A 26,928-nucleotide genomic window follows, 5' to 3' on the forward strand; every position below is an offset into this window, starting at 1 on the left:
AGGTAGGACAAGAAGCAATGGGTGGAAACTAATCAAGGAGAGAAGCAACTTATAACTAAGGAGAAATTTCCTGACAGTTAGAACAATTAATCAGTGGAACAACTTGCCTCCAGAAGTTGTGAATGCTCCCACATTGGACATTTTTAGGAAGAGATTGGATAACCATTTGTCTGAAGTGGTGTAGGGTTTCCTGCCTAAGCAGGGGGGTTGGATTAGAAGATCTCCAAGGTCCCTTCCAACTCTGTTATTCTGTTATTAATGTGCAGAATTATTATGCAACTAAATGAAAAATGAAAATTGTCCATCTCACTCATTTATTTTCAGCGGTTAAAGCAAGAATAAGAAACAACTAAAAATTTACAAATAAACATTTCTGGCTTTTAAAAAAAAAATCACTGACCACTGTAGCCAGTATTTTCTTCAATAACAATCATAAGCCTTCCATTCAAGGAATCCGTCATTCCTGATTTGCGGACAATCAACTTTTTGTGCAGCAGCAACCACAGCCTCCCAGACACTGTTTAGAGAGTTATACTGTTTAGAGAGTTGTACTGTTTTTCTTCACCACACATCTCTCTTTTAAGAAGGGCCCACAAGTTCTCAATAGGGTTTAGGTCAGGTAAGGAAGGGGGCCAATGCCATTATTCTTTCATCCTTAAAGACTTTACTGGCTAGCCACGCAGTGGAGTACTTCAATGGATACGATGGAGTATCCTGCATAAAAATCATGGCCTTCTTGAAATATGCGGATTTTTTCTTGTACCACTGCTTGAAGTGTCTTCTAAAATCTGGCAGGAGGTTTGGGAGTTGATTTTGAGTCTATCTTCAACCTGAAATGGTCCAACTAATTCATCTTTAATAATCCCAGCCCATACAAATACCTCACCTGCACCTTGCTGGCGTCTGAGTCAAAGTGAAGCTCTGTACCCATTATTGATTCAGCCACAGCCTATCCATCTGGTCCACCAAGAGTCACTCTCATCTCATCAGTCTATAAAATTTTGAAAAATCTGTTTTCAGATATGTCTTTGTCCAATTTAGTCATTTCAACTGATGTGTCTTGTTCAATGGTGGTCGGGTTTCAGACTTCCTTACCTTGCCCATGTCTCAACACTGAACACCTTGTACTTCTGGGCACACCAGGTAAGTTGCAGTTCTGGAATATGACAGCACTGGAGGATAATGGGTTCCTGGTAGCATCACATTTGATTCTTTTCAAATCTTTGGCACTTAAATTATGTCTTTTTTCTCAACATGTTTCTTGCGACCTTGTTGACTATTTGCAACAAAATGTTTGATGGTTCTATGATCACACCCCAATACCGTAGCAATTTCAAGAGTGCTGCATCCCTCTGAAAAAGTTTGTACAATTTTTGAGGGTCAGTTAAATCTCTTTTCTGGCCCATTTTGCCTGAGGAAAAGAAGTTGCCTAATAATTATGCACACCTTGATACAGGGTGTTTATCTTCTTAGGCCATACCCTAATTACACAAATACACATCACCTGATAAGCATTCACATTTATGCAGCTTGGAGTTGGAAATATGCATAAAAATGATGATACGGTCAAAATACTAGTCTAATAATTGCATTACACCGTGTATGAAAAAGGTATTTCTCCAGATAATGATTTTTAAAAATTTTGTTGTTAGTTATCATACTCACACCTGATTATCATCTCATTGATGAAATATTGATGACTTTATTTACCCCTTCCAATAAAGTGATAATTCTAGACATTTGTATACTTTTGTCACCTACAAACCACAACATTTTCCTCAATAAATAAATGAACAAGTATAATGTTTTGACTCATTTTTAATTGGCTTCTCTTTATCTAGTTTTAGTACTTATGGGGAGAACAGATCATATTCACACAGAAATAAATACAGAACTGTCAGTAAGAAGATCTTACACTGACTTCAGATATCCATCAAATTCTGAAGACAAACCAGCCTAATATTTTTCTTATATTTGTCAAGAAAAAGTGAACATTTTTACTTACATTGATCACAGGAGGAAGTATATGACCAGCTTTGTCCTATTTAGAACTCTTCAAATATACATAGATGGATCAGGTTCAAACCTATTAGTGTGTTAATGGGTTCCTTTGTACTTGGGGATATGACATAATGTAACATCCACGTTTTTCTGCTCTGAGTGCTTAAGATTATGTATATATACCATTCTAAAGATAACTGCAAATCTTAGATTAACTAAGATTGGAAAATGTCTCCATCTGTAGTCTCATTTTGAACTTTCAACATCAAGACATAAAGTGGAAAGTAACCTACTGAAATCGCACAAAGAAAATGAGAGCAAAACAGTTAACAACACATTAACAGTTTCATATTTAGATAAGAAAGCACATAAACTAACCATTTTCAGTTCTGTTATTTCAGGTAGCTGCTGTTCTGCTTTCACTATAAACTGGTCATCCTCTTCTTCTTCTTTATCTATAATAACATTTGATACCATTTTGGCACTGCCATTTCTGTAAGAAGATAAAGACAGAGCAATAATTCAGATATTAAATTGTTATTTTTAAGGCAGAAAATAAACCTTTCTTCCAAACCAGGCTCCTTCTAAAAAGCTGTAAAATTCAAGGATACAATCTCCTAAAGTGGAAATTTGAGGGAAATTCAAAACATACTATTTTATTCTAAAAAAATATTTTCCTATTTTAAGAACATCTGGCAAAGTGTTGTAAAGGAAGATCCATGAAGTAGCTGAGTCAAACTACATTTCTTTGCAATAAAATTTGTAACCTTTTTTCATTATACTTATCATAATTGTCACATATAAGTTGCACCTTTTAAGATACTTCTAGGCACTGATTATAGCTCAAGCTATCAGCTGTTAGTGGCTAAATGAAGCTCAAAACTGTACTAAAGTGAAAAAAGGTACTGTCCCCCCCAAATTCAATGTGAATGACATCTCATTTATGCATGCCATAGAATAGTTTTGAATCACTGAATCTATAGTTATTACTCACTCTTATTTGGATAATATAATTGTACCAAATAATCAAAGAACAGAAAGGCAAACTACAACATATATTGTATTGAGTTTGCCTGCAAATAGCATGTATTAAAAATTTCAAACAATCAGGAAAAATGGTGAAATGGACAGTCTTTTTATTAAATTATTGGCTAGTGATCACAATTGATATTGCAAACTGGGTTGTGTTTTCTAATTGGATATATTATAGAATATTTTTTCTCATCCGTTCAATCATGTCCAATTCTCAGAGACTTCCTGGCAAGTCCCTGCAGTTTTGTTAGTAAAGTTTTTCAGAAATGGATTCCCATTGTCTCCTTCCTAGGGCTGAGAGAAAATGACTGGTCCAAGATCACCCAGCTGACTTTGTGCCCTAAGGAGGGACTAGAATTCAAAATAATCCAGTCTTTGGCCTGATGCCTTAATCCAGGGGTGTCAAACTCAAGGCCTGCAGGTCAGATTCGGCCCACGGGGTGCTTAGATCTGGCCCACGGGAACATCCTGGAAATAGCGGCCCATGGTGCCTCAGTCCAGCTCAGGCTGACTAGGCGCTGATCTACAACCTGGTGGCAGCTGGCAGAGTGCTGTAGGCCATCGCAGCCAAAAACAGAGCTTAGGAGAGGCGCACACAGCCCTCCTGAGCTCCATTTTTTGTTGGCAAAGTGCTGTAGTTTATTTTTATTGTCATTGCACCTCTGTCAGCTTTGGAAGCCATGTTGAAACCAGATGCTCCCATGCTGCCACATTTTGAGCCTGGGAAAGTGGGAGGGTAGAGGTTCTTGGGGTATATGTAGTTAGACAAACTAACATTCTTTTTGTAGTTCAAGGTCATGCTACTGTGTGCATATATGACGGGAAGTCTTCATTTGGGACGGATGATGATTGGGGCATGTGATGTGATGGTAGGTGTAGGGGGTTGGTTTTATAATTTTGATTGTTGGAAGGAAGCCCGGAATTTTCAGATTCGGGATTCCCCCAGTTGTGCCAGTTACTATCCAAATAAAAGAGAGTAATGTCTGTTTGGCGCTTCTGATTTTTTGCGCCAATTCTTCTTTCTCTGTTTGATCCATTTTATGTTTAATTATGTCCATTTTTAATTTAATATCTTTTTCTGTATGCTTCTCTGTAATTCTTTTTCCAATTTTTTATAATCATCTTCTAAAGTTTTAATCATTTGCCTCTTCCTAATATTCTTTTTCTTTGTATATTCCATTATCAATCCTCTTGCATATGCCTTCATTGTGTCCCAAACATTCTGTATTGAAGTATCTTCTTTTCTATTTTCATTAAAGAAGAAGGCCAGTTCTTTTCCATCCATTGTGTAAAATCTTTTCCTTTAAGATAGTATTATTTAATGTCCATCTAGATCTTCTTTTTCCTTTCCATTTAATTGTCATTGGGTTATGATCTGCCCATGTACTTGTTTCAATGTTTATTTCTTGAATATTAGATAATAATTCTGTTGACGTCCAAATCATATCTATTCTGGACCATGATGAATGCCTATTCGAATAGAAAGTATATTGTTGAGTTTTAGTATTTCTTTCCCTCCATATATCTTTTAAATTTAGTTCCTCTATCATTTCAAAAAGGATTTAGGGAGAATCTTCCTATTTTGTCGTGCTATTTTTGCTGTGTAGTCCAATTCATTGTCTACAATTCCATTAAAATCTCCCATTATAAATATATTAGCGTAATCCAATTCAATTATTTTCATATGTAGTTTTTTATAAAATCTTTTTGTTTATCATTCGGAGCATAGATTGCAACCAAGAGTATCTTTGTGTTATTATCCACAATTTCAACCATTAATACTCTTCCATCTTCATCAGTATAAATCAGTTTTGCTGGAATGGTTTCTTTAATATACAAAACCACTCCTCTTTTCTTACAATGGGCCAAAGAAGTAAAAATTTTCCCTCAAAAGGCTCAAAAGGCATTTGATAATGTGAATTGGAGATTTATGTTATTATTATTGGAACAGATGGGTTTTGCTAGAAAATTTATTCAAGCAATAGAAGCTATATACTATAAGCAAACAGCAAAAGTGATGATAGAATGAGAATTTACAGACTCTATCAATATTAAAAAGGCACAAGACAAGGATGTCCACTATCCCCTTTGTTATTTGTATTGACTTTGGAAGTGTTAAATAGAAATATTAGAGAGGATACAAATATAAAAGGAATGAAAGTTAAAAAGGAGGAATTTAAATTGCAAGCCTTTGCGGACGATTTGGTCTTTATTCTGGAAGACCCTCTAGAGACAGCTTTAAAATTACTGGAAAAGATAGAGACGTATGGTGAGATGGCTGGCTTGAAAATAAATAAAGACAAAACAAAGATTCTGACAAAAATATGTTATTAAGGCAAAGAGAAGAGTTGGCAGACCTATTGAAAATTCAAGTTACGAGTAAAGTTAAATACTTGGGGATATTTTTGACGTCAAGATGTACTACATTGAAAGAGAATAACTATATCAAACTTAAACAGCAGATAGCATCTGACTTGAAAAAATGGGAAAACCTACAATTATCTTTGATAGGTAGAATTTCAACAATTAAAATGAATATTTTACCCAGAATTTTATATTTGTTTCAAACAATACCAATTAGGCTTGGTAAAGATTACTTTGATGAATTAAATAAAATGGTGTTGAAGTATATATGGCAAGGTAAGAAAGCGAGAATAAAATTAAAACTTTTACAGGATGCTAGAACTAGAGGAGGATTTGGCCTTCCTAATTGGGAGTTGTATTATCAAGCTGCAAATTTAATGTGGGTTAAAGAATGGATAACGTTAAGAAAGTCTAGATTACTGGCATTGGAAGGACATGACTTATTATTGGGTTGGCATGCCTTTTTATGGTATAAGGGAACTAAATCGCAGGGTTATTTCAGAAGGCATTATATACGGGAATCGTTATGGTTGAATTGGGAGAAAATTAAGAAACAATGTTATTTGAAAATACCAGTCTGGTTATCAACTATCGAAGCTTTTTCCTATCCCATAATCTATAAGGAGGAACAAACAGTTAGATATGGGGAAATACTGGATGAAAAGGGTGAACTTAAAACGATGCAAAAGCTAGAAGAACAAGATATAAAGATGAATTGGTTTTCATATGCGCAAATACACTCAAGGTATCTTAAAGATTCTAAAACAGAAGGATTTTATGATAAATTGACTGATCTAGATAGGATTTTGACAGGTTCTGATGAAAAAGTGATTAAAAAACTATATAGTTATTTGTTGGAAATTAAATTAGAGGAAGAACAAGTCAAAGAAACAATGATTGTTTGGGGGAAGAATTTTGGATATGGGATTGATTTAGAGAAATGGCAAAAATTGTGGTCTCAAAATTATAAAATGACAATGTCAGTAGCATATAAAGAAAATTTGTATAAGATGTTTTACAGGTGGCATTTCCCCCGACAAGAATAGCAAGAATGTTCAAGAACAAATCTGAAAAGTGCTGGAAATGTCATCAGACCCCTGGCTCATATTACCATATGTGGTGGACTTGTGAGGAGGCCAGGAAATACTGGACTAGAATTCGTGATATGGTTGGAAGAAATGACAAAAGAACATATAGATTTGAAACCGAAGATTTTTCTATTGGGAATCTTACCTGATACATTCAATAAAAACTTAAAGTATTTGATTGTAAATGTGTTAACAGCGGCTAGGATTGTATTTGCTAAAAATTGGAAGAGTGAGAAAATACCATTAGAGGAAGAAATTATTAAGAAAATACTGGAATGTGCTGAAATGAGTAGATTGACATTTGAAATTAGAGAACAAGAAGATAAACAATTTTATGAAGTTTGGGATCTTTTTTATCAATGGTTAGATAAAACAATATAATAATAGAATATTTAGAAACCTAGGAAACAATGAATATATATATTTTTTTGGTTTTGATAATATTTTTAGAATATTTTATTAAGATAGATTTGGTATGATTTTACGATTTGTTATAAAATAAATTAACTAAATTATAGTTATCTCGCTAAGTATGAATTAGTAAAATTATAGTCAAATGATTGTTTAATAATGATATTAGGATATATAATTGTTGATTGATAATATGAGTTATTATGTAATATAATTATTATGATGACTACGAAATGGATGCACAAAAAGGAGTGGTAAACCAACCGATACACTGTCTGTAAATTTATGAAGAATGATGATGTTTTTATGTTATGTTTTATGTTTTATGTGTTTTTATTTGTTGTTAAAATCAATAAAACTTTTATTAACAAAAAAAAAAGAGAGTAATGTCTGTCTTGGAGTTATTGGTTGGAGTGGAGGTTTGCTGGAACTCTGACAAGCACATACAATGGAATTAAATACTATCTTCAGTGTACATTATGACTATGAAAATAAACACAAACACACATCCTTCACTTCCATACATTGAATTGAAAACCCCTGATATTGCATTAATATTGCACTATACAGTTCAATAGAGTTACTGCCCTGGGATAGAAACTGTTTTTCAGCCTATTTGTCCTTGTTTTTATTATCCAGATGGTGATAGTTAAAAAAAAGGGTGCCCAGGATGAGATGAATCTTTGAGAATGTTTTGAACTTTCTTAAGACAGTGGGAGCTATAAAGCTCTTCCAAAGAGGGGAGAGGGCAACCAATGATCTTCTAGGCAATGACGTTAACTGTCTGGAGTGCTCTCCTATCTGCCATTGTGCGATTGGCAAACCATACACAGGTGCAGTAAGTTAAGATACTCTCAATAGTGCAGCAGTAGAAGATCACCAGCAGTTTTTCATTCAGTTGTTGTTTTTTGAGAAGTCTCAGATAGTATAATCTCTGCTGGGCCCTGTATGAGGCCATTGCAGCTGAAAACAGAGCTGGTAGAGTGCTAGCAAAACAAACTACTAGCAAAAGTGGCATTTGATCACAAGGCAAGTTGGCATTGAGAAATGTTTCCCCTTTTGCATTTGAGCATCCAAGAAGGGACAGCAAAGGAGAAAGAGAAAGGCAAAGAAAAAGAAGGAAATATGGGAAGAGAGCAAGGAAGGAAAACGAAGAAAAGAGGGGAAGGAAGATTATAATGAGAGGGAGGGTGGGTCTGAGGGAGGTCCTGCCTTAGCATTTGGCCACCAGTAGCCCTGCTGCCATTCCCTTTTCTTCTTCTGACCTCTCCTGGTGGTCTCCCATCCTATTGCTGAGGATGCTTTGGTTACACAGCTGGGTCTCCTCACATGGAGGAGCCACACACATTGCCCTCCCACACACCATGAGCAACCTGGACAAGGAGTGTGAGGACAGCAGCAGCAGCCTCAAGGAAAGGTAAACACAGCCGGGCACCCCCTCGGGGAAGTGGGACTGGGCTGGCCTGGCCTATCAGATCCTGGTGCCTTGGAAGCTCAAGGATTGAGCTGGGCGCTTGCCCTCCACTGCCTAAGGCTCTACCGCCCGGGCCACTGTCCAGAGCCGTCTGCATGGCCTGATAGGGACAGTGAAGCTCCTCTGGAGGACAAGGGTTTGGCTTCTCCCTGGTCTCGCCTTCTGGAGACAATGGATCTGCCAGGGCCACCACAGGCATCCTCAACACAAAGGATGTTGAGCTGGCCATGCCCACCCCATCCATACCCACCTGCCCTCCCGAGATCAAACAAAGCCCTGATGCAGCCCTCAATGAATAGAGGTTGACACCCCTGCCTTAATCACTACACCAAACTGGCTCTCATAGAATAGTTAAGTGTATCAGTAATATTAAGATTTTTTTCATTATTCATAATTTGTTCCTACCTTTCTGGAATTAAAATCTCTGTACTCTGTTGTCGTTTTATACGGGGTGGAGCTGGTCGTGCACTGCTGGGTCGTGGTAGCCTCCTGTTAATGTAGGGAAGAAATTGTTTTAATAGTAAGCAATTACCATCTACTATTATTGCTATTATTACTATATAATTACAAATTAATTTCAAACATCCTTAGCATACATCTTTAATTTTAGATATAAATGCATCTTTGAGAATTAAGCATGTATTAATGTATCTGAATTATATCCTTCAATTATAATATATCCAAACAAGTTTAGATTTTGAATCACAAACCATAAATTACAATCTTAAATTCTAAAAATAAATTCTAGCAATACAGGTGTTTTCATGTGTTACTCTTGATCTAAACAGGTATACAACTCTTTATAGACCCTGGTTTATGGACCACAAAGACCTGACAGTTACAGCAGAGGTGGAAGAGTCAAGGCCAGCGGCATCCAAACTGTGGCTCCCTAGACTCCCGAGAGTGCAATGTCAAATGGCCAAATTTCAGTTTGGTTGTTCTTAAAAACAGGAGGGAGGAATTAGAAGTCATCACAAACTGAAACTATTTTATAGTCTTCTAATCCCATTTTATATCCCTTCTCTCAAAACTCAGGTGATAATGTTCGACTGCATTTAGAAACAAAATGGCTGAATTCAAATGACAAAATGATTTCATTTAAACGAAGCAGGTTGCAAATATTTAATTCCTTCAAAATCTTCTTGAAAACTCCCAAGGATCTCAAAATAATAAAAAAAAAGTATTGGCAAATATGTAGATACTGCCAAATGCTGATCCAGTTGAACATAGGAAAAATCTTTCTCCACTGTTATAAACAGAACATTTACATTTCTGTCTCTGTGAATATAGGTATTCTTTCCAAGAGGTACTGTTATTTTGGGAAACTATTTTTTTCAAGTAACAGAGTATCCAGAGTGTAAATAAGAATTACTTTTCTATCCTGTATGAGTAATATATAAGTTAATATTCTTACTAATATTTGGTATAATCAGATAATTCAGATATAATTATGAGACACCATGCCATCGAACAACTGGAACAAATAAATAAATAATAAACATGAAAAATTTGAAATAAATAAAATTTAAGAATTTAACTCAGATATAATATTGGTTTCCTAAAATAGCTTATACATTGGTGATCACCTTGTAAGTAATCATAAGAATCAAAAGTATTCCATTATCAACAGGTTTTGAGTTCAAAACTCAACAGAACATAAGAGTGTTCTGAAAACAAAATTCTTGAAAAATGTTTGATCTTATGTTTGATCAAAACATTAATGCTTTGAGAACTGAACTTTAGCTTTTTTTTTAAATAATCTCAAGCTAACCAGTAGAACACCAGTGATCAGTCATAACCCTGCTCCTATTGGATAAAAAGCAGCAATTTCAACAACAGTAAGCAAGGCAGCAAAGCAACTACCTTTACAGCATAAAGCAAGCAAGGTGGTCCAATGGCATTAGATAATTGGATAGGTGACAGCTTTGGGCAATTAACACAGTGCATGTTAGGAATATAAGTCACCTAACAGGTATTTGGGATGGAAATATATAAACTAGGATAAACATTTTAAAACTGTATCTTTAAGAAAATGCAAAACTGTAATTAGGTGTGGTTTTTCAAACGGCCTTAAGATGGAGCCAGAAACCTGGTTTGTCTTAGTCTCAGAAGAGAGTGTGAGTATATCTCTGTTTCCTTCTGTTGGAAAGTATTGCCGTTCCTCCATTTTTCCTAATTGACTGATATTCATGGATCTGATGTAAGTCTGATACTGAACTGTTTTTTGACACTGGACTTTGATATTTGGATTATCCCTGGATTGAAAAACTGACTGATTTACCTGTGAACGACTTTGGACTTTTGGATTTACTTTGGACTTTTGGATTTACTTTGGACTTTGGCCTTTTGGATTTACCTGTGAACGACTATTTTGAACTTTGCTTAAACCTTTATTCACAGTAAAACCCTACATTTACTGTACAGTGTATCTGTGTGCTGTGTGTGTATTATTCAAACACTACTCTCTATACGTCTCCCTGTATGCGCTCATTCTCCTAACGGGGAATTACCTCAACAGTGCTGGTTTTGGGCACTACTTTTGTGCATCACCTTCAAAAGTAAGTAGCAGTCTCAATACAAGCACATAAATCATCTAAGCAGGTAGAAAATGTGTTTTACATTTCTGTTCCATGACAGGATAAGAGACAGGATCCCAGAATATCTGCCACTGCAGTTACCAGTACCTCCTGTGCTGGGAGACACAGGTAATAGAGATAAATGTGAATGAGCATGGTTGAGAGCTAGCCATCAGAGCAGCCAAAGTTCAAATATCATCACAAAAATATGAACAAGGTACTTAATTATATGCACATTTTCAGCATGAATTTATTATCTGCACACTGTCCCTGATAGAGAAAGATGATGTTAGGCTGGATGGGGCCAGAACCAATATATCCTAGTACCAAGGCTGGTAGTCACCAGATCTTAAAAATGCCTTAAGGTGGCTGGACATTTCCAAATGTTCAAATGCTTTGCACTTGATTGTGATAATTAAGCATGTTTAAGCAATATTGAAGTTTTAAATATTAGTTTAATAAGAATGTTTGGAATTTGTAATATATCTTGATTATTAGCATGAATAATGAGTTATTAATGTTATTAATGAAAGAAAGGATATATAGTCAGACCTTTGAGTGATCTGAGATGGAATTTCAGTTGTGAATTCATTATTTTCAGACATCTTTTCTGTTGTACTAGTATTCAGAACATCTCCCTCTGTGGAATAAAAATAATTTTATTATGTTATTTTGAGGAAATGCCTCAAATATTTGTTCTTTGTCTTACTGAAATAGATTTATTAAATTAAATATTGTATAGAAATCAAGTCCATTGTGTAATGTCTATTATAGATTACTTGTAGACAAAAAGTTTTTAATTTGAATTACAATAAAACATATATAAATTTCTCAATACAAATTAAAATATCATAAAGGCTTATTACCTGCATCACCGAATGATTCACCTGCAAAACAAACATATTATTTTTCAGACTAAGTAGGTCAAATAACTTGTTTGTTGTACACAAAACTGAGGACAGAGGATTCAAGTGTACATGAACAGACCTTCCCACCAATTCCAAGATGCCATATATCTTGATCATGGGGAAATAGCATAGCTTTTAAACTATCCAGACAGCAAATCACTTAGGTTGAAAAGTGTTGAAAGCAGTTTTAACAATCCAATGGAAAATTATGTAGTAGATTCAGATTTAGGACAGAGTTCAGTGGTATGTTTCATAATTTTAAAAGCAATTTCCACTCAAGATATTGCAGTATTATAAAAAAGTATGTTGAGAGGCAGAGCTGACTGTCACGGTGTTAGAGTGCACTTCCATAGGGCTCTATGGAAGTTTGCTGAATTCCTCCTGCTAGAGCAGTGATCCCCAACCTTTTTTACGCCGCGGCCCGGTACCGGCATCAGCTGGGCGCCGCGGCCCAGTACCAGCATCAGCTGGGCGCTGCCATCTTTTTGATGAAAAAGTGCTTCCGGTGACCTCACCGAAGCACTTTCATCAAATGGCGGCGCTGCGCTGGTGAGCTTTTCCGGGTAGAAATGGCTTTCTACCCGGAAAAGCTCACCGAAGCGCTGGCGCCGCCATCTTTTTGATGAAAACGTGCTTCCGGTGAGCTTTCTACCGGAAAAGCTCACTGGAAGCCTGGCGCGCCATCTTTTTTGATGAAAACGTGCTTCCGGTGAGCTTTCTACCGGAAAAGCTCACCAGAAGCACTTTTCATCAAAAAAGATGGCGGCGCCAGCAAGCCAGCGGCCCAGTAGGACTTGTTCCGTGGACCGGTACCGTCCGCGGACCGGTGGTTGGGGACCCCTGTGCTAGAGGGTCTTCTGGGACCTAAGCCACCCTGGAGGACACTCCGTAGATCACAAGGAGACTGCAAACTCCTTGTTTGATACGGAGGAAGCTCTCAATCTGGCAGGAAGAAAAAGACAGCCATTGCGTGCCTGACCGAGGCTAAGACAGCCCGACCATAGAAGAATGAATAAAGTTTGAGGAACAGTGTTCCTCAATTGGGTGAATTGGGTGAGAATTTTCCAATTTCTGTGAAGGAAGTTGCCCTCTTAATAATTGGCCTGGGTGACAATGGAACTACAAAAGAAGGGGATGGATTTGTTTATCTTCCACCCTCTAAGAAAGCAGTGAATAAGCACAGGAGCTGAATATAGATCTGGACAAGAAAAGTGAACTATTTGAAAGAAATAAGTTTAAAAGAGGAAAATTGGACTGGCTATCTTAATGACAATATTAATTGGATTTTACTGAACTAAAAACTTTTTTGAATGCAAAATTTGGACCCTGGAACCTGAAAAAGAAAATGTTTTGGCTTAAGTTAAGTTAAGCTAAAGGAGAGGAATAGGAGCAAAATAGAGCAACAGTGACATCTACTGGCTGGAAAAAACTCCTAGAGTGAAAGTAAAGGAAAAGAAAGTGAAATTAATGGCTCACTTTGAGCAGTTTGTTGAAAGAACATTGCTACAAGACTCAGATAAACTATCTGCACCTGGAAATTGTTTACAGAGAACTGCATAGAAAGGGAGTGGAAACATTGTCACTCTTAAACATTGTAGCTCTCTGAATGTATATGGATTTTAAATAAATTGAGTAAACTGAAGCTGGAAAACAGCAGGATTTTTTTATAAAGCAAGTGGAATACCTTTTTCTTTTAGCTCTCCTATTTGGTGACTTACAAATCTGTTTGACATAATTTTGGGGTTTGGTGGGCCATTGTGGATTACAACGTTATCAAGAAGAGAACCTTTTTGAAAAGAAGTCTGGACTATGGATATTTTGGCTTTGTGAATCATAATAGTTAAAAGCGTGAAGTGACCTGAAGACTGAAAACAAGAATTGGGGACAAGAAAGAAAACTTTGTGGTAGATTGTTTTAGGGTGTATTCTTTGAATTGGGTATTGTGAAGTATTACTTTTATTCATTATTGATTGTTGATTGTTTCTGTTAAACATTTATTACTTAAAATATCCTATTATTTAAAATTATTGAAATGGCACGCAATACAAATTTAAGAAAAATAGAGAGAAAAAACGCATTTGCACCATCAGCAGCAGCAACAGCAGCAACAGCAACAGCATCCAGCGAGTCAACGCTCATTAGAAAGTATGCTGCAGCATGAAAAACTGAATACCTTCCAGATGGAAATGAAATCAATGTTTCAACTATTACAAGAAGCTGTAAGTAGGAATCATGACGACATGACAGAAAGCATGGAAAAGATGGAGCAAAAGATGGGGGATAAAATGGATAACATCCATCAAATGGTTACTAAAAATGAACAATGGATTCAGAAAGTAGAAAAGAAAAGAAAACAAACAGATAAGAAAGTGGAAGAAATGGACTACAGATTGACTAAGGTAGATAACGACCTTGAGCAATCCATAATTATGCTGGAGATGGATAGAGCAGAATATTTTTTAAGATTTCAAAATATTGAGGAGGAAAAAGGGGAAGGTCTTGCTGAAAAAATGGCAGAACTGCTGACAGATGCCCTGGAGGTGAGCAAGCAGGAAATCCTTGCTGGAATAGACAATATATTTAGAATACACACAAGCTACGCGAAAAGGAACAAATTCCTCAGAGAGGTGCATTTGAGATTCTCAAAGAAGGTAAAAAGAGTGGAAATACTTCAAAGAGCAAGAGATGACTCATTGAAATACAAAGGGAGAGAAATAGTAGTCTTGAAACAGATACCCAGAAGAGTAAGAGACACAAGGAAACAGTATAAATTCTTGACAAGACAATTAATTAAGCATGAAGTAAACTTCAAATGGCTGATACCCAGGAAATATTGGTGACCTGGATGGAAAAAAGCCATAAATTGGATACAATGATATAACAGCAATTCTACTGGGAAGATATGGTATGGATGTCATCAGAATTGAAAACATATGTACATGAGATAGAAACAGAACCCAATATCTGAGCAGATCATAATCCAGTAAAAGTTGTATGGAAAGGACAAAAAAAGAAAATTGAGATGGACATTGAACCAAGCAATACTGCTAGATAAGGAATTTATACAAAGTATGGAAAAAGAACTGGACTTTAAAAAAAAAAGAGAACAGGAAAGAAGAGAATTCCTTGCAAACTGTATGGGATACCGCTAAAGTGTGTACCTGGGGCTTAGTCATAACTTACATGGGGAAGAAAAAACAAAGAAAGAAACAAAATAAGGCATGATTAGTGGCACAAGGTTTTTCACAGAGGAAAAACATGCACTATGATGAGGTATTTGTGCCTACGGTATGAAAGTAAAAAGCCTAACACTGTTTATAAATTGAACAAGGCCATTTATGGGTTGAAGCAGTCAGTCAGGAATTGGAATATTTATTTAGATAAAGCATTGAAGGGTCTTGTGTTCAAGAGTTGCAAGGCTGATAGTTGCATATATACTGCAAGGTTACACGGTGGGGATTGTCAATTATTACCATTTCTGGATGATCTTTGTTTCATTGCAAAAGATGTGTCACAAGTAAAGGAATTTGCTAATCAGTTTGAATTTAAAAATTTGGGTGAAATACAAAATTATCTTGATGTAGAGATACAAAAAACTGAGAAAGGTAGTTATGTTCTCAGTCAAAGAAAGAAAATTGAACAGCTGACGGAGAGATATAACATGAAGGATTGTAATTCTGCTCCAATACAGATTTTCATAACAATTTGGGTAAGGACAAAAGTGAAGCCTGTCACAGTGGTCCAGAACAGACATAGCTTGTGCAGTTGCTTTACTGCTGCACCACACAATTGCATTGGATGAGTGTAAAAAGGATTCTCAAGTATTTGAAGGGAACTGTGAATTTGGTCTTCAAATACAGGTCTCTGAAGAATTAAAGTTGAAATGTTATGTTGACAGTGATTATGCCAATGATGTAAAAACCAGAAAGTCCAATTCTGGGATTGTGGTATTATTTGGAGGGGCTTTAATTGGTTGAAAGCCCAGAAAACAAACAACTGTAGCCATTTCTACTGTGGAGGCAGAATTTATTGCTCTGTCTGAACTTTGTTCAGAGGTAATTTGGTACGTACAGCTGTTAAAGGATTTAAACATAAAGGTAAATGAATTTGTCACAGTGTTTGAAGATAATGCTGCTTGCATTAAAATGGCAACAGGTGACAGAGTAAAAAATAGATGCAAGCATGTATAATTAAATATTGTAATGTAAGAGAAGCCATCAATTGTAAATTAATTAGCTGCTTCACTGTTTTTCAGAGGACAATCTGGCAGATATGATGACCAAGCCATTGGATGGAGTGCACCATGGGAAGAATATAAAATTATTTGGTTTTATGTCTATTCCAGTCATAAAGGGAGGAGTGTCAGTGTATGAGAATTTATGAACTGGAATAGCCATGGCAACAAGTCAGCCAGTGGAAATGTTTTTGACTGAGACACAGGATTTATTGTGAGAGCCATGTGAGCTGGCTTTAGTCTGGGCGTGACTTACTATACTGTGTTCAGAGTTCGTTGGGTTTGTGAGTTGTGCCTTCTCTCTACCATGTTGCAAGAGCTGAAAGGGTATTGTTTGCATGTAAGTTTTTTATATTTTTGTAGAACTTTATCTACGTTTTTTCTATATTATGAATCCTGCTCAATTCTTTGAATGTGTGTTGTGTGAGTCTCAAATTATACTAAATCAGATCAGTCATGTGATTTATGACCATCAAGAATATGACCATAATGGGCAGGCTCTATTAGGATCATATATTGAGGACTACCTGTAAAGACTGTAACAGCCACTATGTAGGGCTGATAAGGAGAAGATTAATAAAGTGAATCCATGAACATCAATTAGTAAGCAGAAGACATGATGAAAATTCCTTAATTTCACAGCACATGGATAGATTAACCATCATTTCAACTGGAAAACTGTTATTATCCATAGACAAAGCTAAATCCAAAAAATGCTAGAGAATTCCTGGAAGCTTGGCACTCGGACAAATCAGCCACTAACAGAGTTTAACACCAGGATTAATATCAGATAAACAATCAAGCAATATGCTATACCCCAATCAAGGAATTAACAACTTAAGACAATCAAGGAACTACCTGGGAGAAAACAATACACCTGTCAAGTCTGTCAGAGGAAATTACAGGTAGTCCTTGAGATGACTATAATGGATTCTGCCCATTCTGATCACATGTCATGACAGTCATTAGGTGAAATGACCCTCAATTAACAACCCCATTCCTTGTCTTCCCTGATGCAAACTTTAAATGAATGGGAGAGTTGTTCAACAGAGCACAGGGTGCCTCAGGAGGAAGCCCTCACGAGGCCTACACAGGCACACAGTTGCCTGCCTCAACCTCCCAAGACTATTTCCACTCCCTGAGGCACCCTGTGTTCCATTTTTCACAGGGTTACCTGTAGTCCTTCAGCTTCCTTCCAACCTAGCAATCAAAGGTAGATTGCAATACACAGAGTTTACAAACTCCAGCCTAGAAGGAGAGATCAGGACAAACAGAGCTTGGAAACTGCAGCTTGGAAGGAGAGATCCCACCCAAGGACTTTCAGTACTCAAGCCTGTTGCAGAGCCCAATTTATCTTTTGCTTTTTTTCAGCTTCTGAGGCACCTGGCCCTGTAAGATCAGTTCCTTACAGAGCCAGTCTCATGGCAAACTCCTTCTATTTTGCAACATGTTCTATTATCTTAATACTGAGAGGATTTTTCAAGGAGCCTCCATTTTTTAAATTCCATAAACTGTGGAAATAAACAGAACCTCCTTAAAAAAAATGAAGGCTCCTTGAGGAAAAAAGGCTCTATATCAGGGCTGTCAAACTGGTGGCCTGTGGATCAAATGCATCATACATAGACCATGCCCACCTCAGCTCCGTGAAGGGGAAAAACGCCACAAAACGTCACATGATGGCAACATGACGCTGCGAGTTTGACACCTGTGCTCTACAGTATCAGGAATAGAACCTTCTTTCTTATCAACTGTCTTCCCAGCTGTGGCTAATAAAAGGAATCAGGGCCCTTTCCTCCCCCATAAGCCACACAACCCATGTTGCTCTCTTCTTCATTCCTCCCTGAGTGCTCTAGGATGAAAAGAGGGTGGCCTGGTTCTTCCTCTGAACTCCCTCTCTCTTGTTCTATCTTCTCCTGCTCTGCCCAGCCAGACTTTCCCCTTCCCCAGCCTCCTCCACAGCCAGAGGAGCCACACTCCCATTCCCTGTCAGCTGTCCGGCTTCCTCTTCAGATTCAGACTCTGACACAGGCATGACACCCAGCAGGGTGTGGATGAACACTGCAGCATCCTGCAGTCCATCTTAAGAATCCATTATTAACCATAAGCATAAGCGCTCCTCCACTTAGAGACAAACATCCTACTCTTTAATAAACAATTTGGTTTCAGAAAAAAACTATCCTGTAATCTGCAACTCTTACACTGCAAAAACACATGGATTACACCAGGGGTCCCCAACCACCGGTCCGCGGACCGGTACCGGTCCGCGGAACAACTCCTACCGGACCGCGGCTTGCTGGGCGCCGCCATCTTTTTTTTCATGAAAAAGTGCTTCCGGTGAGCTTTTCCGGGTAGAAAGCTCACCGGAAGCACGTTTTCATCAAAAAAAGATGGCGGCGCCAGTGCTTCCGGTGAGCTTTTCCGGGTAGAAAGCCATTTCTGATGCCGGTACCGGGCCGCGGCGCCCAGCTGATGCCGGTACCGGGCCGCGGCGTCAAAAAGGTTGGGGATCACTGGATTACACAACTTAATCAGGGCAAAGCAATAGACGCAATTTACATAGACTTCTGTAAACCCTTTGATTCAGTAGTACATGACAAACTACTCCTAAAACTAAAATCTTATGGTATCTCTGGACACCTACATAACTGGATAGAAGCATTCCTGTCAAAACAGACAACAAATGGTCAAAATTGGGAGCGTCCTATCAAATTCTGTACCTGTCAACAGTGGTGTGCCTCAAAGCAGTGTTCTAGAACCAACTCTCTTCATACTCTACATAAATGACCTCTGTTATCATATTAAGAGCAACTGCGTTCTCTTTGCTGATGATGTAAAGCTATTCAACACCACCGACAATACTGCTACTCTTCCAAAAGACCTCAACTATGTATCAGAATGGTCAAAGAAATGGCAACTTCAAATATCAACAAATAAATGCTCTGTCTTACATATTGGCAAAAAATATCAGAAAATAAAATACAAGCTGAATAGTCAAGACCTTGTTGATGATCCAAACTCTGTCAAGGACCTTGGAGTTCTCATCTCTAATGATCTAAGTGCTAGAGCCCACTGTAACTAAATAGCCAAAAAGGCATTAAGAGTTGTTAACCTAATCCCACATAGCTTTTTCTCTGGTAATATTACACTACTAACTAGAGCATACAAAACATTTGCTAGACCAATACTTGAATACAGCTCATCAATCTAGGAACCCACATTACGTATCTGATATTAATACAGTTGAGAAAGTCCAGAAATATTTCACAAGAAGAGTTCTCCACTCCTCTACTCGTAGCAGAATACCTTATGTCACCAGACTTGAAATTCTAGACCTAGAAAACCTAGAACTATGCCGCCTTCGGTCCAATCTAAGTATAGTACATAAAATCATACATTGCAATGTCCTACCTGTCAATGAATACTTCAGCTTCAACCATAACAATACAAGAGCACACAATAGATACAAACTCAAGGTAAACCGCACCAAACTTGATTGCAGGAAATACGACTTCAGCAACAAAGTGGTCAATGTCTGGAATACTCTATCTGACTCTGTGGTTTCTTCTCCAAACCCCAAAAACTTTAACCTTAGACTGTCTACTGTTGACCTCACCCCTTTCCTAAGAGGTCTGTAGGGGGCGTGCATAAAAGCACCAATGTGCCTACCGTCCCTGTCCTATTGTTTCTTTTTATTTTTCTTATACGTATCCATTTCATGTACTCATAACTATGTCTATACTTATACCTGTAATCTTATAATCGCTTGACTAAATAAACAAACAAACAAATAAATAAAAGAGCAAATAACTGTGGGGGTGCTGCACCCATCATAATTTTGAAACTGGGTTGCAACTTTGGGGAAGTCTGTTGTAACTTTGAATGGTTGCTAAGAGTGGCCTGTTGTAAGTCAAAGACTACCTGTATTGTGTATAAACAGAGAGCAAATCCCACTCCCTTCTAGTACTAAAGATGTTATCTTGTTCAGTAAACAACTAATCAGAAAAGGCTCCAAAGACTCCACAGAGCAAAAGAGGGAGATAGGACAGAGATAGAAAGGGAGAAAAAGAAAATAAATGCGTATAAAATACAAATGAGTTGGTCTCTTAGAAGCTCTAACTATTCAGCCTCTAAATAGAACTAGTCAGGATCAGAATTGCCTTTTCATTCTGAAGAATCAAAAACATAACTGGCTCCAAAAGGAAGAGCCAACTTGAGGTAAAGAATATCTCTGTCTTTTAGAACATTTAAAAATTCTCAAGAAGTAATAAATCAAGGAGGTTTCTTTTAATTACCTTCAGTTGAAGTTTTGTTTCGCTGTTTTGGTCCTTTTGTTGCATGCTGCTTCGATAATCTTGCAGAATTTTCATTCTTAAAAATGTACATAAAAGCAAGTAGTGTATGTATATTTGTCTAGGTCTGTGTGTGCGTGTGTTCACACACACACACACGGAGCATTCATGCATTTTAGCATATTATTTTTTTCCATTTTCCATTTTTATCATAGATACTCAGATTTAAACAAGCAAGTTACAAGGGGAACGGAGTCTCTAGTATGGTACTCTTATTACAATTTGGATAAAATTGGAGGAAATTCAAACTGGGAAGTGTTGATTTCTTAAAGCTCTCTCTATTTTCTATAATCCAAGCAAAGTTCAGAAGGCAGAAAAACAATATGATCATTCCAGCATAGGAAAATGAGAAATATGTTTTGCTTAACCAACTGAGGATTGTTTTCCTTAATTGATAAATGAATAAGCATAATGTTTTAGTTTCATTTATTTAATTGAGTTCTCGTTTTCCACTTTTATCAAGTGTAGAGAACAGGTCGCATTTTAGATCAAATTTATGCAGAAATATTGCAAATTCAACAGGGTTCACAAAATCCTTCTGAGGTCTTTTGTTCTCTTTCATGCATGTTGGTTTAATTGCTTGCTTTTGCAAAAGCCACAATTTACAGATTTGTATTCAAGAGATAAACTAGATATAGAAAAGGCAGATTCCTATATACAAAACAATAAACCTCTAATTTTATGTTACAGGGATTTCTCATTTGGCAACTGCATAGTTTAGCAAGTATTTGCAGTTATACTGGCAATGAAAAAGTAACTTCACAACCAATCTTTGCCTTTTTAGTATTTTTTGACATACATGTTTCAAACTATAAGCCACACATGCTTATTGTTACTTGTCTGTGGAGGGTAACAGTAACCTGTAAAATGAATATTTTCTGTCACTTACTTCTTTATCAAATTCAGTTTGATCTTTATTTATAGACTTCTCTGCTAGTTTTTTAGAAATATTCTCTTCAGATCCTGTGGGCTAAGGAAAGATATTTTTTAATAAAATGTTTAGAATCATTAACAGACTTTTACAAGTAGTCCTCAATTCATGATGGCAGTTGGGACTGGAACTTCTGTTAAGCAATGCAGTCATAAAATGCAAACAATAACGAGGCACAGCAAGGGTTAAGGAAGGGCACATAGGGATTTGAGGGGGTGAATGAGGGAGCCATGGCAAGACTCAGGGAGGGTATGTGGGGGTACATGAAGTAGCCAATGGAGCTTCAGTGCAGAAGGGCAGGAGAAGGTGCACAGGAGAGAGAGACTTGCCTCAGTGACTTGCAACCTTCCCTGCCACTGACTTTCCTGGGAAGCTGGCAGGAAAGGTTGCAGGTGGCAATCAACAGATCATGGGATGCTACAAATGTTTTGCAAGTGCAAGCCAAGCTCCTAGATTGTGGTCTGATATCCAAGGGGGTGTACGGGTGGCCAGAACTCCAAGAACTGTAGTCATAACCACCATTCATTTAGCACCACTGTAACTTTGAACAGTTGCTCAATTAACAATAAGGTAAAGACTACCTATATTATCTTTTTATAGTTTTCTTCTTTTTTATATAATTCATGTTTATTTACAATCCACAGCAACAAGCAATACTACACATATATGCAATTCTGCTCTCTAAGTCTGAATCAACAAACACCATTATTAATGAACACAATGGATTTCAGATTCATATAAGTTAGTCCATGTATTTACCTAACAAATTCTTGATGGTCATAGAAATTTCATTGATACTCAGTGACTATATTTCATATTACAACTAAAATGGTTATTTAGTAATTTGAACGGATTTCTTCAAAGGTGTCACATGTTCATTATAAATCAATACAGGCAATCCTCAATTTACAACCACAATTAAGCCCCAAATTTATGTTGCTGTGAGAAATTTGTTAAGTGAGTTTTGCCTCACTTTATAACTTTTCTCACCATATTTGTTAAGTGAACCACTGTACTTCTTAAATTAGTGCTTGTCAAAAGGTTGCAAAAGGGGATCACATGACCCTGGGACACTGCAACCATAATAAATATGAGTTAGTTGTCAAGGATCTGAATGTAAATCCCATGAACATGGAGATGCTGTAACAATCATACATGTGAAAAATGGTTTTTCAGTGCTGTTGTCACTTTGAATGGTCACTAAATGAACTGTTGTAAGTTGAGAACTACCTATAATGTAAGACCATACTCAATTATATCACATTACTAGAACAAGATCTAACCAAATAAACCATTATATTCATCTGGAACAATTTAGAAATTTCCCAGGGAAATCAATGAGAACTACTGGCTAACTTGATTGCATCAGTCTTAGAGTTAAGTACATTCAGAGCTTTCATTGTTTATTTGATGTACTAGATATCACAATATTGCTATGTTTAAAAAGTAAAATACTAGTTATTCTAAGACTTTTATGATATTTATTATTTACATGACATAAAATGTATTTAGAACTTTTGATCATAAGAGAATGACCGAATCATGTATTTTATAAGAAAAAATGCTTAAAAAGAAATTATAGCTAGTCTACAACTGTTTTGTCTTTCAAAAGAATTGCCATAGAATTTGTTAAAATTAATGTTTAGAAATGCATCTGTATGCATTTGACTGCAGTTCATATTTTGAATAACTTAAATGATGTAAAATTTTTGAGTAATTATTTATTTAATTTTTACACTACCCATTTCACTTAAAGTGACTCTTAAGATACATGCATCTTTATATCAATTTGCTCAAAATGTCTGTTAATTTCAATTATCATTAATTAGTCACACGTTACCTTTTTGTCTGTTTTGTCTTTTCTTTCTTCTCGTGTTGTTTCTATATCTTTACCTTTTTCCCGCCTTTTGTCTTTTTCTTTACCCCTGTCTCGGACTTTCTCACAATCTTTATCCCTGTCTTTAGGTTTATCTTTTTCTCGTAATCTCTCTTTTTCTCTTCCTCCCTCATATTGTTTCTTTTCCTTGTCTCTTTCTTTATCATATTCTTCTTTTTCTCCTTCCCCTTCTCCTTTTTCTTTGTCTCTAATTTTCTCTGGCTCTCTTCCTGATTTGGACAATCTATTCTTGAGTCTCTCTTTTTCATGTTTTTCATTTTCATTAACAGTTTTATCAAAATTATTGGGATGATTTTCATAATCTTTATGTTTTTCACTTTCTCTTTGCTTGGTTTCTTCCCCTTTCAATTCTTCTTTAACTTTTTGGTCCTGAATTGTGCTTTTGTCTTTTATTTCAGAGTCACTTCTTCCCTAAATAATAAAATACAAAATATTAAATTACATACAAAATATTTGAGCAATTCAAAATGTGAGCCGTCGCCCTTAAAAATCTTTATGGATTAGGATAGATTTGGGATTCACTATAGGTAGTACTTGACCATAATTCCTGTAAATAAGTGATGTGATTGTAAAATGTGATATCACATGACTGTATCGCTTCATCACAGCAATCCAAGTATTCTTGGTTGCTAGCGTAATCTCAAGACTGCATGGGTTATTAATTGGGAAGAAGTGGGAGTCTCAGATAAGCAGGCCAGTGGGGGAAAAGCTGCAGGTGAGAGCGGTGGAAAGGCGGCTACCATAGGGAGATGTTACAGAAAATGAACAGCTTGGTGTGTGCTGCAACCAGGCAGTCCGGAATATGGACAGGTAGTTGAGAGCCACAGATAGGCACGATGGAACACAGGTGGGTAAATGGGTACTATAGGCAGGCATTAGAGTGCAGGCAGGTGTGCAGATAGGTACAGGTACTGCAGGTGAGTGTCATGAGCAGGAGCTATGGAATGTGAACAGATGAGCAAATGCCATGGGTGCAAAAGCAGGTGAAAAGTGAGGTGAGTTTTGTGAAATTCTGGCTGTTCTACCCAAATCTGCCCTACGGCCTTTCTATACAGAGGAGCCATGGTGCCATCCCAGAAGTGGCTACAATTCTCTCAATCCAAGAAGTTTACTGGCTCCTTCTCTTTCTGAAAGGCAATCTTTGGAAAAGGTAAGCGGACTGAGTGGTAATGTGTGGGGAGGTTGTAGGATCCAATAGTGCAGGAAACAGAACACGGGGGTCCTCAGAGGCCCTGGAAGGCTCAAGCTAGGCCATATGTGAGCTGGGGGTGGCCTCCCAGGGCTTCCCTCACTCCCAGGGATTCTAGGCTCTGCTTAACAATGACCAGGAGAGCAGGGATTGTGGTCGTTCAATGAGATGATCACATGAGTGTTTTGCTTAATGACAGCCACAACTTAAAGTTGTAATTCTGGGCTCAACTATTGTTGTAAATCAGGGACCATCTTTATATTTCTTACGTGTTTTGTTTTAACCCGAGTTTACTCAGTTATCACTTAGCTTCTTTTATGATTGGGTCAGCACAGAAACCCAGTAAATAAAGAAATAAAACAATTTCCCTGGTTTTTTTTTTTATTCAACATATAGAACCCTATATGTTTATTTTTTAAAATTACATAGAAACCTATAAGTTTTTTTTTTAATACAACAGGTTATTCAAATTACCTCTTTATGAGATCTACATTCTTCTGTTTTAGATTCTCTGTTTTGAGATTTAGATGAAGGTGTCTTTTCTTTAACAGTTTTTTCTTCAGCAAGTACTTTCTGAACAGCTTCATCACTGGAAAGCTACATAAAAGAAATGCATATTAAACTAATAGAATACATGGAACTCCCTACGCTGGAACACAAACACCCCAAACCCTTGTTCTCTGGCCTCCCTGCACCCGCACACACCCAAGTCTCTTTGCCCAACCTTCTTGCTTTCACATTCACACCCTATGCTCTCTTTCCTTAGTCTCTCTGCACACATAAGCACAATTGCACTCTTTTTCTGGCCTCCCTGTGCTCATATATATGCATGCACCACATGCCCTCCTTCCCTGACTGCCCTGCACTAGTACACATTTCCCCAATTTCCCATTGCTCTCTTGCACAGACATGTATCCCACATTATCTTTGCTCAGCATCCCTATGCTCCCACATTCCACACTCTTCACATTTTCCTGACCTTTCTGAGCTTGCACCACATTGCAGCACCTCCTCCCCAACTCATGTGTGGTCTGCACTGGGTCTCCCAGGAACTCCCCCACTTCCCTGTGGCACCTCCACATTCTTTACCTGGGATCCTTTCGCTTTCGAACCTGCACGTCTGGAATTACAACAACTAGGGCTGCCTGGACTGCCTTTGCTATGATCACATGACATTATGCTTTATAACCATATCACTCAGTGACAGCAATTCTAGTCCCAACTGCAGTTACAACTCAATTTATACAAAATCTTGAACTGTTAAAGCACCATATGACTAAAAAGCAAATATTCCCTCCTATCTTCAAAAAAAGCAAAAAAAATTGTACATAAAGAAAATTTTATCTAAACACTTTGCGGGAATGATTTTATCACTTTATAATGAGGTAAAATGTGTAGCTGATTGTATGAATGCTGTAGACATAATATATTCTGATTTCAGCTAGGTATTTGAAAAGGTACCGATGAGGCAAGCTACATAGCAGCCTATGGATGGCTTGGAAAATTATATCCAATTTCTCATTGGATAATTTTTTTGAACAGGGCATTGCAGTTATCAATCCTAGATCCTCTAATTAATGTTTTTCTTAATACTTTTGATAAATCCATGAAGGGAATGTTTATCAGGTGTGTAGATAATAGAAAATTCAGCGGATAGTTAATACCTAGAACAAGGAGAAAAAAATAAAAACAATCCCACAGGAGAAACAAGCTAGAATTCCATACAGACAAAACATTTTCTTGATAAAATCAAATACATCAAAATAAGATTGGGGATGGGAGTAGAATGCATACATTTGTGATAACATTTGTGGAAAAGATCGTGGAATAATCACTGACCACAAATTGGAAGAGAAATATGGCTGCAAAGAACGGTATCAGGGTATCAGGGTCTGCCTCTCCTCTCTGCTCAAGAAAGCAGAACTCTTGAAACAATTAACATTTCAAAAGGAATATGTCATTGAAAGGAAAGGGATTGCAAGACAAAAGAAGCAGGATCTGAGATTTCCTGCGCAATTCAGTTAGGATAAAGCAGTTAGAAACCCCTCCCCTCAGTCCGATGTTGAATAAGCCAATCCACAGGTGTGAAGTTGTTTTGAAAATTGCAGGCTGAGAAGGTGATTAAGAAGCTGTTCCCAGACATCTCTTGCTGGAGGCTTTGGAATTGAGACAAAACAGCTGGCCCTCTCCCCTTACCAAGAAAGTAAATCAAAATACAGGATACATAGACATCAGGAAAAAGACCAGATGTTTGATTAAAAGAGAAATAAATTTCAGATGGCTGATACCAGAAGGAATAATGGTCACCTAGCAAGAACAAAGGCATATAATAGATACAACTGAAAAAGAAGAACTATTTTATGATCAATATTTCAGAGAATATGAAGGAGAAAAGAGGAGAGATGGAAGCAATAAAACAACAGGAGGAAATAGTAGAGAGAGAAGAGAGACAACAGAGAGAGGAAGAAAGAGAG

The 26,928-nt window shown here is 37.1% G+C and overlaps 1 protein-coding gene across 1 annotated transcript in view; it reads right to left on the reverse strand.

Moving 5' to 3' along the window:
* Positions 1-26,928, reverse strand: part of IFT54 (intraflagellar transport 54) — a 61,768-nt gene that overhangs the window by 28,037 nt on the left and 6,803 nt on the right. Inside the window, exons 4-11 of the mRNA XM_087949348.1 lie at positions 24,929-25,051; positions 23,209-23,676; positions 21,327-21,407; positions 20,381-20,456; positions 11,813-11,833; positions 11,499-11,586; positions 8,776-8,859; positions 2,380-2,494 (exon numbers count right to left, since the gene is read on the reverse strand). Coding sequence (XP_087805474.1) covers positions 2,380-2,494; positions 8,776-8,859; positions 11,499-11,586; positions 11,813-11,833; positions 20,381-20,456; positions 21,327-21,407; positions 23,209-23,676; positions 24,929-25,051 — 1,056 coding nt within the window. The remainder of the gene's footprint in view (positions 1-2,379; positions 2,495-8,775; positions 8,860-11,498; positions 11,587-11,812; positions 11,834-20,380; positions 20,457-21,326; positions 21,408-23,208; positions 23,677-24,928; positions 25,052-26,928) is intronic.

Source organism: Notechis scutatus, chromosome 1, assembly GCF_049901735.1.
Source record: "Notechis scutatus isolate UNSWTSFEM ecotype Mainland chromosome 1, rNotScu1.2, whole genome shotgun sequence".
NCBI classification, from domain to species: domain Eukaryota; kingdom Metazoa; phylum Chordata; class Lepidosauria; order Squamata; family Elapidae; genus Notechis; species Notechis scutatus.